This window comes from Poecilia reticulata, chromosome 22 (genome assembly GCF_904066995.2).
Source record: "Poecilia reticulata chromosome 22, P_reticulata-male-v2, whole genome shotgun sequence".
Classification (NCBI taxonomy): domain Eukaryota; kingdom Metazoa; phylum Chordata; class Actinopteri; order Cyprinodontiformes; family Poeciliidae; genus Poecilia; species Poecilia reticulata.
In genome coordinates, this window is record NC_088851.1 from 11195917 (window position 1) to 11208896 (window position 12980).

Here is a 12980-nt window from a genome sequence, read left to right on the forward strand (position 1 = left end):
CTCAGTTTGAATTACAAAACTCATCTCTTTCCCTCCCCTCCCTAAAGGATGAAGCTCGTCAAATGGAGGAGATCCTCCAGCTGGAGAAAGAGATCGAGCGCCTGCAGAAAAAGCGGGAGGACGAGGTGTCGCAGTTGTGCGAGTCGTCCAAACAGGAGCTGCAGTTGCGTCGGGACGCTGAGCTCAAGAGGATGAAGAAGGAGGCGTCCCGGAAGGCAACGGAGCTCATCGACCTCCTGAACTTTGGGGGCGTGGACCCCTCTGCGGAAGCAGTCGGAGCCAAGCCTGCAGCGGAGGCGAAAACCGCAAAGGCGGTGAGCACAGCTGGAGGGGCCTCGAAAGAGGAGGATGTGGACGAAGGCTTCCATGCAGAGGAGGAGTGCATCCCCCTGCCAGACTTCCCACCCCCTGCTGAGTCAGACGCTCCCATAGATCAGGACATATTTGTTCACCTTCCTCCTCCTCCGCCTGCTTTTGCAGAGGGAACCGTTCCCCCCGCGCCTCCTCCACTTCCAGCAGACAGCGACCCCGCCGCTGGAATCCCTCCACCTCCTCCGCTCCCTCCACCTGGAGACGGGGCTACCATTCCTCCTCCTTCTTCTCTTCCTCCTCCGGCAGAGGGAGAGAAAACGGAGGAAACAAAAACAGACTCGGAGAGGAAAGTGAGCATGGTGGAGAGCCTGGTGGACGGAGAGGAGCCCATCTACAGCATGCCGGCCGACACGGAGTCGGACTACGACCAGGAAGACGAGGAGGGCTCCGTCAATGCCGGGGACGACAGCTCGGTGTCTGGAAGCAACCGCGGGAGCGCTACCGTGACGGACGAGGAGCACCCGAGGAAGTCTACCTGCACCAACACCAGCGTGGAGTCCTACAGAGGCAGCTCTGACTCTGTGAGGACACACACTTACTCGCTTCCTCACACGCGCGCACGCAGACATGTATGAGCAGCTGTACAGCAAATCCTTTTGTTTCTTGGTCACTCTTCTGATAAGATGATGTTGAATTATATCTTCTGTATTTGTTTAATGTTTCCGGGTGTCTATAGGTAAGTGACATGTTTTTTTGTTTGATGTCGCAGTACGCGGACAGCGAAGATGAACATGATGGCATGATGGACACTGATGAAGAGGTGACGAACGGACGCGTGACTTTGCTCAACGGAAACGGGCCGCCATATTTCCATGGTTACCTCTACATGAAAGGTGTGTTTATTTTACCTTACGTCTTTCATTTTTATGAATTTCTTAGGTTTTAGAAAAGTTCTTGGACAGAAAAATGCAGAAATATAAACACTTTTTTCCCCCCCGTTTCTTTTTTTTCTTTTTTTTTTTAACATTTTAGAGTTAAAATGAGTCTGTTTTTGTTTCCTCAGAAAGATTCCTGACTTGAAGCTGATAGAAAATCAGCTGAGGATTAGGGTAATGACAAAGAGGCCTTCCAACTTTAAAGACTTTCAGTTTCATCAATAAATAAAGTGTCAATGGAAGTAAGCAAATGCGGTTATAAGAAGGATTTTAGTGCTGCAATGCCAAAGGTTTATAAATAATTTTGATCCACTCTCCATTTTCTAATAAAAAGCCAAAGAAAAAAATGGAGATAATACATTGTTTTATTATTTTTAATAATAATTTTGACTTTGTAGATGAATAAAAATAAATCTGCCAAGCGTACATATTCCCAACAAATAAAAAAAAAAATACAATACAGGTTTTTCTAATTATTATTTTTTTCTGTATATCTATAATAAGCTTACTATTATTACAGCAGCCTTTACACACCTCACATAAAGAGTACATCTGTATAAACCCCGCCCTTCTATTTTTGCTACTTCCTCCTGTCATTGTCCCAGATAAACACAAACCAAAATCTGATGTTTTTTGTTTCTTTTTTCTCCGTCTTACAGAAATGTTGTATTTTGTTAAAGCCTGCATTGGACTACATGTTATTGTTAGTATTGTTAGTGCATATTCCTTTGTGAAAAAAACAGACCACCAAATAGTACATTTAAATCAAGAACCTTCTTGTAAGTAAGCAAAAATTATTACCCATCCATCCATCCATTTTCTTCCGCTTATCCGGGGTCGGGTCGCGGGGGCAGCAGCTTCAGAAGGCAGGCCCAGACTTCCCTCTCCCCAGCCACTTCTTCCAGCTCCTCCGGGGGAATCCCAAGGCGTTCCCAGGCCAGCCGAGAGACATAGTCCCTCCAGCGTGTCCTGGGTCTTCCCGGAGGCCTCCTCGGGGTCGGGTGCATTGTGCTATGGGCGGTAGCCGAGGGAGGGAACCCTGGCGGTCTGATCCTCGGCTGCAGAAGCTGGCAAAAATTATTACATGTGATAAAAAAAAAACCTTTTGTTAACTTACTGGCTGGATCGAGGCCGCTGTTTTAAGAAGCATTTTATTGTCGCTGTGCTCTCTGTGCTCCTTCAGCTGGTCTGATGATCCCATGGAAGCGGCGCTGGTGTGTGTTAAAAGACGAGACGTTCATGTGGTTCCGGTCCAAGCAGGAGTCCCTGAAGTCCGGATGGCTCTACAAGAAGGGAGGAGGGCTGTCCACTCTTTCCCGGAGGTTGTTGTAGTCACTACTGAGCTCAGCCTGCATGCTAACGAAATAAAACCCTGCAACAGATGCTCACTGAAAAAACTCTGCGGTACAATCGAACGGTCTCAAAAGTAAACGAGGTGGTTCTAATCGCCGTTTCTTCTTCCTAAGAAACTGGAAGATGCGCTGGTTTGTGCTGCGAGACAGCAAACTGATGTACTACGAGAACGACAGCGAGGAGAAGCTGAAAGGAACCATCGACATCAGGGCGGCCAAGTATAACCTTAAACTTCCAGATGAAAAAAAAAAATTTATTCAAACGTTCAACCTGTTGATGCCAGCAGCTGACCTGCTTGTGACTCTGCAGGGAGATCGTGGACAATCATGAGAAAGAGAACGCTCTGAACATCGTGACAGACGAGAGGACGTACCAGGTGTTTGCCGAGTCGCCAGAAGATGCAAGGTGTGACATGGAGCTTTGTGCAGAAAATGGAAACACAGCGTTTTTTTTTAAGCTAGTAACATGTAATTGAATTTTCTCTTTGCCCGCACAGTGGATGGTTTAATGTGCTTAGCAAGGTGAGAGTGTGCACTCCTGAACAGCTGCTGGACATGTCCCACGAGCAGGCCAATCCTAAAAATGCTGTTGTAAGTCTTTACTTGAGTGAACTAATGAATTGATAATGCAAACTTTATTGTGGTTATTAACCCTGCCTGTTATCTTTTTTCCAGGGAACTCTTGATGTAGGGCTTATCGACTCTGTTTGTGCATCAGACAACCCCGATCGGTAAGTCAGAGGAATCAATGCACATCCAATTCATATATATAAAACGAGGATTTTATCTCTATGCCATTTTCAGGCAAACAAAAATATGCCCCAAATTACAGAAATAGGGACTTTTTTTTCTACATGATATCGACAGCTGCTTAGAGAGGCACAGCTGTGACGTTGCGTCTCACACAAAAGTGAGGGATCACTTTTAATTTTACTTTCCATGAGTAAAGATTAAAACATCTTCCAGGCGGTAAATGTTTCTTTTATCAGCGCAGTATAGCATTGGGTCACAAGCAAAAGTGAGCCAAGAATCAAAACATTGGAAGTTTAGAGAGAAACTCCAGATTAATAATCTCTTTGAGAGCTTGTGATCAATCTTTAAATGCAGCTTTTGAAAAAATGGGTGAACCTTTGAGCCCCCACAAGTCAGAAATCGACATCCAGAACACCAGGGAGAATAGCAGAAGTATTGAAGAAAAAAAAACACAGAATATTTATGTAAATCTATATAATTTATACATATATAGGCTATATGGTATCTGAAAACATTAAAGCTGTGGCAGTAGCTTCTGTCAAATTTTAAAGTGTTGTGATGATCGATATCTCCCTTGTGAATGGTTGCAGGGATAAGACAAACCGTTGAGTAGGAAGATCCAACTTAGTGTAGAGCAAAAACATTATGAATGAAAGACTAATCTGACCTCATTTCACTTGCATTTTGCAGCCCAAATTCATTTGTCATCATTACGGCAAACCGGGTGATCCACTGCAACAGCGACACACCCGAGGAGATGCATCACTGGATCAGTCTGCTGCAGAAACCCAAGGGAGATGCCAGGATAGATGGACAGGAGTTCCTTGTCAGAGGTAAGAGGAAATGAAACCTAAAAATATTTGCAACCTTTGAGTGCAGTCCACCTTTATTGGCGCTACTGGCAGGGTTTTGGGAAAAGACTTTAAAATAAAGTCATCTTTCATTTCTACAACATAAAATAGAAAGTTTAAAAAGAGCCAACCTTTAAGTTGAGTACGTTACATTTGTGGGAAAGAAATTATTGTTCTTTTTAGAAATTTTACAGCTGAGGGAACACTTCTTCGGTAACATTTCTCAAAGTCTGAGCGTATGGCTTGAGGGACCTTTGAGGTTTCATCTCGTCCTCCCCTTTCATCACCTTCAGGTTGGCTCCACAAGGAGATGAAGACGAACGCCAAGAGCACGTCCCTGAAGCTGAAGAAACGGTGGTTTGTTTTGACACACAACTCTCTGGATTACTACAAGAGCGCAGAGAAAAACTCGTCCAAGATGGGGACTCTGGTCCTCAACTCGCTCTGCTCCGTCATTCAGCCGGATGAGCGGGTCCACAAGGAGACTGGTGAGGAACGGGAAATGAGGGGAAGCTGCCGAAAGGGCGTCATAAGTAGTAACTGAACTGTGTCTTTGAAGGCTACTGGAACATCATTGTGTATGGAAGGAAGCATTGCTATCGCCTATATACCAAAATGCTGAACGAGGCCATGAGATGGACGGCTGCAATCCTGGGAGTCATCGAAAGCAAAACTCCGATCGAAACCCCGACTCTGCAGCTCATCAGAGATATCAAGGCAAGATGAAGTCACGATAGGAGTGCGAGCTCAAATCTATGAGCTGATACCTGTATTTGAGTTGAGAGTTTGTTATTCATTTCTTCAGGAGAACAGTGTGAATGCAGAAATAGTGGAGCAGATGTACAGGAGGAACCCCATCCTGAGATACACACAGCATCCGCTGCACTCGCCTCTGCTGCCGCTGCCTTACGGAGAGGTCACCAGCTGTGAGTGACTCCATTTAAAAGATGCTTTTCCTTCCAGTTTTCATGCATGTCAATCCCACGTGACTGCATGGTTTTATCTTTTATTCTTGCCGTCTTCAAGGTATTCTTTTTTTTTTTACTGTTTTACTCTCTTTTTTTTTCTGTCCCACGTTAATTTTTCTGTGCGCAGTACATCGGCAGCAGGGATACGCCAGTCTGCAGGACGAGGCGGTGAGAGTTTTCAATTCGCTTCAGGAGATGGAGACGCTGGCAGACACGGTGCCCATCATTCAGGGCATCCTGCAGACCTGCCAGGATCTGCGCCCTCTCAGGGATGAGGTACAATTTTATTTCCGTCATAAGTTAATATGTGTCTTTGTTGGCATCTCACTACCAGCTTGAGACATCTAACTACTTCAAATTTTCCCCATGCGTCTTTAAAATGCTCTCAGCCTTAGTCAAATTAGAGACGGAGAACTTCTCCAGCATCCACCTCCAACAGATTTTGTTTCTGGACTTTATTATGTTCATCCGGCTTCCCTTCAACTCTAATCAGTTTCCCCTCAGTTAATTTTAGTCTTCCTGTGGGACTTTTTATGTCTTCCTTACAGCAATTTTGGTTAAAACATGACAAAATGTAAAAGGGTGTAAATACTTTGCTAGAACATCGTGTGGCTATATGGTTATTTTTTTCTTCTTCTTTTAGGTTTACTGTCAGGTGATCAAGCAGACCAATCATGTGCCTCAACCAAACAGCCCAGCCAATCTGGCACACTGGCACCTGCTCACCTGCATGAGCTGCACCTTCCTGCCCAGTCGAGCCATCCTCAGATACCTCCGCTTCCACCTTAAAAGGTAACGGGAACTCTTTGCCTCCGGTTACCGAAGCCTCTTTGTACGGAAACAAAAACGTATATGTTCGTGGCTCAGGGTACGGGAGCGTTATCCCGGCACCGAGATCGAGCGCTATGCCAGCTTCATCGGAGAGTCCCTGAAGAAGACCAAGACTCGTGAGTTTGTCCCGTCTCAGGAGGAGATCGCCGCCCTGCTGCTCAGGCAGGAAATGAGCACCACCGTGTACTGCCACGGCGGAGGCTCCTGCAAGATCTCCATTAACTCGCACACCACAGCTGGAGAGGTGTGTAACAAATGTTCACATACCGAACGTCTCTGGAGGGTTTTACTGCAGCAACAGAGCTAAAAGAATGGGTCGATTTTACATCTTCAGATTTTTTTTTTAAAATGAGAGTATGGTGCTGAAATCTCTTTCTTCCATAGTACCAATTTCAATAATCTTACAAGGACACAATGTCACGTTAATGAGGTCAGGTTGCGTCAAATAGCCAAAAACAGACAAGAAATAGGTCAGGATTCTGCAAGGAAAAGCTTTAAAGTTATTAATTTTGGGTAGATTTGTGCATCTCCTCAATATATACAAACCAAAAAACATTACATTTCTGGCTGCTGCAGGTTGTTGAGAAGCTCATCAGAGGTCTGGCCATGGAGGACAGCAAGAACCTGTTTTCTCTATTCGAACACAACACTTTCACAGACAGAGCGCTGGAGAGCAGAGTGATTGTGGCGGATGTTCTGGCCAAGTTTGAGAGGTAAGTCGGTCTCCTTAAACATTACAGTGCGACTAGAGGCCTTTTAGGATTGTAGATTGATTTTGCGTAATGAGCTGATGTTTCTATTTTTCTTGTGCGTTTGTTCAGACTGGCAGGCAGTGAAGAGGATGAGGAGGAGGGAGAGTGGAAACTGTACTTCAAGCTGTACTGCTTCCTGGATGTGGAAAGCATGCCCAAGGAGGGAGTGGAGTTTGCATTCATGTTTGAACAGGTGTGATTTAATCTAAAATAACTAACTGCATTCTATTTGTTGTGAAAAACGACTGGCAAAGGAAACAACTCCTCAAACCTCTTTTACATTTTCACAATCAGCTCTTACAATCTTCCCAGCATGGTCCTGCCACCACCACATTTCTCAGCTGGAGGTTGTGGTATTTGTTTTCTGCTCCACAAAGTTCTCTGTGCGTAGGTCAGATAGTAAAATGTTGATCTTATGAATAGTTCTGCAAGACACTGTGGGTATTTTATTCCTTCTGGTAAAAATCATTGACCTCTTTAGCATTTCAAAAAATCTACGCACAATAACTTAATAGAAATGTTAATCAGACGAGTTCAGGTGGTGCCTCAGCAGCGCAAAGTTTAGTGGGTATGCAAATTGTTAAAGTGTTTTAGTAAGTCAGGAGGTTTTTCCTTTCATCCTGAAATATCCACAGTAACCTAAATGACGTCTACCAGGCATTACATGGGAACAAGTTGTATTAACTTGTGTTAATGTAGTTTTACATTTTACACATTAAAAAACAGCTTGTTGGAAAAAAAGACTAAAGTTTGGATAAATTTAGAATATTATTGGAAAATAATCATGTTTTTTTCCTTCCAGGCTCATGAATCATTAATCAGCGGCCACTTCCCTGCCTCGGAGGAGACTTTGCAGCACCTGGCAGCTTTACGTCTCCAGTATCTCCACGGCGATGGGGCGGGTCGGGCTGGATGGAGCCTGGGGAGCGTCTATCCGATCGGACGCCTCCGGAATCGCATCTTGCAGTCCACCAAACCGGGCGTAAGCGCGGCAGGCGGAGCCGGGTCGAGAGGCAGCGGAGGAATCGGAGATGTGATCGGGACCATCGGGGGACAGGGCGGGACCGGGGCCAGCACGGAGAAACGAAAGACTCCCACCTTCAGGGATTCCTCCCTCAGGAAAAGCAAAACAGGTTCACTGAAGAAGCAGAAGGTACGCCTCCGTAATCCTTAATCTGCATTAACAACAATGTGGGGGAAAAAAAGGGGCAAAAGTGTTAATCGTACTAATCCAGGCTTCTCCGACTGCGGCCCCCTTAAGTTCACTTTCCTGCCAGCCGCCACCGTTTGCTGTTTGACAGAGATCCATTCGATATTTCAGGTGGAAGGGGAGCAGAGGCTGGAGATGTGGGTGAAGGAGGAGACGTCTGCCACGCGCACCAGCATTCTGGAGAAGTGGGCCCGCCTGCAGGGCATGCCACAGCACCAGGCCATGCTCAAGTACATGAGCATCATCAAGGAGTGGCCCGGATACGGCTCCACTCTCTTCGACGTGGAGGTGAGAAATAAAGAGGATGATGGATGTCATGGTCAGGATAGTGATATAAAAATAAAAAACATCTTCTCTTGGCAGTGTAAAGAAGGCGGGTTTCCTAACGATCTGTGGCTGGGTGTGAGTGCCGACAATGTTTCTGTGTATAAGCGAGGTGACCCGAAACCACTGGAGACGTTCCAGTATGAGCACATAACCTTCTTTGGAGCCTCGCAGCCCTGCACCTATAAGATCATCGTGGATGAGAGAGAGATGTACTTCGAGACTCCACAGGTGAGACTTCACTGAGTTTTCCTGCATGTATCGTTCCACTGGATTTGAGACATGTAGCTATGAAGAGTTAGCCAATCACCAGACTTACTGTTGTGTAACGATGAGCACTAAAATAGCACACAGTCAACAAATAATGTGGTGCTTTTTATATCTATAATACTGCATACAGTTCCAGTTGCATTCACAACTGTAGCCTTCTGGTACTTATGCAACACCAGAAACTACAGTCTGTATTAATACGCTGTCAATATACTTCCTACAATAGTTTCTTTTTATGCCTTCTTACACCTTTTGTGCTTCACAAGTCCATCTCATTTAGGCAAGACGGACAGAAAATCAGAGTTGGGTTATTCAAGTAAACTGTGAAACCTTCTTCTGCCGTACAAAGTAACCTTTTCGAAACATTGAGAACCCCCCCAGAAATGTTTACAATAATTCATATAGACAGAAATGACCCAGCTGAATCTAAATATTTAAGCTTTTGAATTATGGTTGGTTAGAAAAAAGGTCAGATGTCTTACTGATTGATTGATGGATTGAGAGATGTTCCTGGATTGAACATGCAACTAAGACGTTTTTTTATTTTTATTTTGCTGTATACTGCCCCTTATGTTGTGTTGCCCTGGCAGAATGCCACATAGCTCATACCAAAAACCGCCATTGTCGGTAGGACGACGTCATAGTCCAACTCGTGTTTTCCCTCTGCAGGTTGGAGAGATCACCAAGATCATGAAGGCCTACATCAACATGATGGTGAAGAAGCGTTGCAGCATCATGTCCGTGAGCAGCGTCTCCAGTTCCTGGGCCAGGTGATCACCAAGCCCCTCCTCGGTTCGTCCATCCATCCAGCAGCAGCAGCAGGCTCCTTCTTTGTGTGTTTGGGTCTTGATGAAGGCAGTTGCAGCTGCCAGAAAATCCAACAGGTTGAGTCAACTTAAATGAATTCGGGAGACATGGAAAACGAAGCCTGAGTCTTACTTGAGATTAAAACGAGCACGGCAGACAAAAACAAGTGGTTTTGGACTTTCACCTAAAACATACACCACCCCCAGCTGTAATAATGCATGTAGATGTTCAAGCACATCACACACTGCTCTGTTGTTCCCTTTTCAGGCAAAAAAAAAAGAAAGAAAAAGAACAATAACAAGCACAAATTAGCCACCCAGTTTTAGTCCGGGAGGCCTCTCCGTTCTCTCTGCGCACTGCCAGACAAGAAGTAAACCACACCCTTTCTTTGTTTGACCCTCATTCCTCCGATTTTCAATCTCTCTCTCTCTCTTTCTCTTTGTGTTTCTTTATTCTTATGGCATCTTTTTTTCTGTTGCCATTAAGTTCTAGTTCTTCTTCTTGCTTGCTTTTTTGGTGTCGTTTCCAGTCTTTATCTTTAACGTCAGCAGTGTTACCTTTGAGTAAAAGAACTGAAAAAATTCTTCTTCTGGGAGTCTTACGCCTCCCTGTCCTACTCGTTAGTGCCACCATGTGGCCACGAAGAAAACACAGCAACAGGAAGCGTCTGTGAGTGTCATGAAAAGATTCAAGGTGGCTCTGTGGAAGCTTACCTGACATTAGGAGTCAGTGCAGAGTTCATGTGCATTTGGCTCCGCAGAAAGACTAATATCTATTTATGTGAAGATGTAACACAGCCTGCATAGCCCTGTATAGTCACAACTATGTACACTTAAATGAAACAAATGTATCATTTTGTATGAATCATACACATACTGCAGAGTGGATTTGATTTTCCTTTTGGTGGCTACTGCACTGTAAAGCCTAGAGATGCCATAACCTAACACAATGTGATGCCTGTCATGTAAAAATACATGCAGAAAAATTTATATTAAGAATTATCACTGTATGTCTGAGGACTGTGATGCCTATGATGTGCACCGTTCACTCGCTGTGACTCACGGAAAAGTAAAAATGAGCGGAAACAAAGGCTGTGCTGCATCTGTCTTCAGTCATTGACAAGTTTACCGTTGTCGTCGTTTGCAGGAGTCACTCTCCCACTTTACCAAGAGCCATAAAATACTCTATAGTCTTATCTGCTTAATCAAATTTCTTTCTTTTTTTTAAACTGAGGAGCTCAGGACACATGCATCAATAAGTGAGTAAATTAGAATACAACCAAAAGGATTTTGTTTTCACCATCACGCTTCACGGCTCAGAAAAACTCAACAAATTCAGTTTCTCGCTTGCTCACCTTTTTTCCTTCCACTCAACTTTTCATTAATGTGAAGTGAAAAGCACTTTGTGAAGAGTCAGCTTCTCTAGCAACACTCCTATATGACTTGCCACAAAAATTTAATTACTGGTCTTATGTAATATTCAAATTACTGGAGAAGCTGAATTTTAAGCCGTCACGATTTCCACTTGAAATATGTCTTTGTGTGGTAAATTTCTATACATGATTTCCACTAATTGAACTTAATTAATCAACTAACTTATCTTTTTGCTGATATTCTAATTTATTAAAAACGCATGTGTGCAAGCTCCAGTTTGTGTTTCCACTCTGAACATTTCAACTTGACACTTTATTGTCTATATGATATTATTATTATTATTGTATAAGCCCTCTATATTATCTGTCCTTAAATGTGATATCTGGATTGCTGCTGTGTGGGTGAGTGTTAAAGCAGACTGCTGGGAAATGGAAAAGAGAAAAGAGAAGGTGTTGTGATGAGTGTATTCTTTAAAAATAAGATGTATTTATATGATCACTTTTTTGCAAGGAATGGTGTTGTAATTGTGAGTTTGCATAAGGTAAAAAAAGCATGGGAATCGTAATGGGAAGGTATGGAGCTTATTTATTACTCTATGTATCGTATGTATTTCAATGTCTGTTTGGAGGGAACTGAAAACATCCCGAGTCTTTAGAATATTACCAGTAAGACGTGCCAGTGTTGGTTTCTGGTTTCCAGGGGAGGATTTATATTCACCAGTTTTACGTGACTTTTGATTGGCTTTGGAGGTGACAGAAGGAAGGGCTCACCTAGGGAGCTATTCATGCAAAAACCACAGGTTGGAACGGGTCTGTTAAGTGTACTACAGCTAGGGGGCTGCATCGCTGACTTGTATGACCACCAGAGAGCAAAAACAAAGACATTTTTCTAATGCTAAAACATCGTGCAGCTGTTATGGTGCATTTTATTTAAAACATATTTTACCCAACGTTAGGGGCAATAAGAGTTTTGACTCCAAATGCATTTAATTTTTGGGCTTTTCACACGAGCTACTGGCAGATTAGAAGATGAAGAAATTGGATATATTTGTTTTCTTAAGGGTAACAATGACCAGTGCTGTTGCAAAGATGGAAAACAGTAACATAAGAAATTTAAGACTTCTAATCAGACCCAGTTATAACACCCACAAAGATGTTTTTCTGTTCTGTTGAATAATGTAATCAACACTGAACCAGGCAGTTTTAAATGTGGAGTTAAATTATCTGAAAAAAAAAAACCACAAAAACTCCTCTAATAACCAGATATAATAATATTTAGAATCTTCTCACTAGTTTCAAGTGACTCAGGCTAACATATGCTGAAAAGTGGGATCATTTAATTTCATAAGCCATAATTACGGAGCAACCTGGAGGGGGATCCGTGTTGCTCGCTCTGCTGGCTTAGTGTGAGAAATTCACCCTGCAGCTTCTGAAATGAGATCAGCTTGTGGAAAAGAAAAAAAAAATGCAATTTGAAATTAAAAGTCAACAGTATCTGATCACAAATCTATCTTCAAGGGCAACTCCATCACAAGGGCTCCTGTTATCAGCCGCAGGCGGCCAGAGCTGAGCCCATCATCCTGTTCCGCTTGTTATCATCGTTGCATAGTGAATCATTGTGCTTGTTGGGGGGGTAAAAAAACGAGGAAGAGAGAGATGTGTGTGTCGTTTCTTTTTTTAATTTGTAAATGGCTTTACGAAATTATGCTTTAATAAATTATTGGAAGCTATATGATTTGTTAACGTCTCGTTTGTGCGCTGTGGAGATCAGAAAAAGAGGAAGAAGTTTGAAATTGTTTTCACTCTGCAGGTTAATGACACGTCAAGCGCAACATCTCACGCTGTAATCTCGCCTTATTCCTGATTAAATTTGAAGGAATGTGTTCTATTTTAATTAAATTTCCATTTCCTGTATAATGGAATGCAAAAATAGTCTCATCTGTTAACTTTTGACAAGTTATGACTAATCTGAGTGTACTTCATTGGGATCCTAAGAGATAGACCAGCAGAAAGGTGCTCATTATAGTGAAGAAGAGGAAAATAGTACATGTTTTTTTTTTCTTTTTTTTTACAATACACACCTAAAAATGTAGCATCCACTAGTACAACAAAATTGCTCTTTGTTGTTTCAAACATGTTGGAGTTTGTCTCCATCAATTTTCAATGTAGCAAACTAAAATGTCTGCTATTCTTCATTACAAAATGGCTAAAACTAAGTGAGGTCAGATTTGTGTTTGTGTAAA

The 12980-nt window shown here is 43.1% G+C and overlaps 1 protein-coding gene across 2 annotated transcripts in view; it reads left to right on the forward strand.

Moving 5' to 3' along the window:
- Positions 1-12467, forward strand: part of myo10l1 (myosin X, like 1) — a 43872-nt gene extending 31405 nt beyond the window's left edge. Inside the window, exons 24-43 of one of the 2 annotated variants that reach the window (XM_008399743.3) lie at positions 48-893; positions 1082-1205; positions 2431-2572; positions 2714-2818; positions 2910-3005; positions 3097-3190; positions 3275-3330; positions 4043-4185; positions 4497-4691; positions 4763-4920; positions 5009-5129; positions 5299-5447; positions 5815-5963; positions 6039-6246; positions 6579-6715; positions 6824-6947; positions 7557-7907; positions 8076-8252; positions 8328-8519; positions 9228-12467. In XM_008399743.3, the coding sequence (XP_008397965.2) occupies positions 48-893; positions 1082-1205; positions 2431-2572; positions 2714-2818; positions 2910-3005; positions 3097-3190; positions 3275-3330; positions 4043-4185; positions 4497-4691; positions 4763-4920; positions 5009-5129; positions 5299-5447; positions 5815-5963; positions 6039-6246; positions 6579-6715; positions 6824-6947; positions 7557-7907; positions 8076-8252; positions 8328-8519; positions 9228-9332 (3672 nt within the window). In that variant the 3' untranslated portion in view covers positions 9333-12467. The remainder of the gene's footprint in view (positions 1-47; positions 894-1081; positions 1206-2430; positions 2573-2713; positions 2819-2909; positions 3006-3096; positions 3191-3274; positions 3331-4042; positions 4186-4496; positions 4692-4762; positions 4921-5008; positions 5130-5298; positions 5448-5814; positions 5964-6038; positions 6247-6578; positions 6716-6823; positions 6948-7556; positions 7908-8075; positions 8253-8327; positions 8520-9227) is intronic. The other variant, XM_008399744.3, reaches the window with a different exon arrangement.
- Positions 12468-12980: the final 513 nt, after the last annotated feature.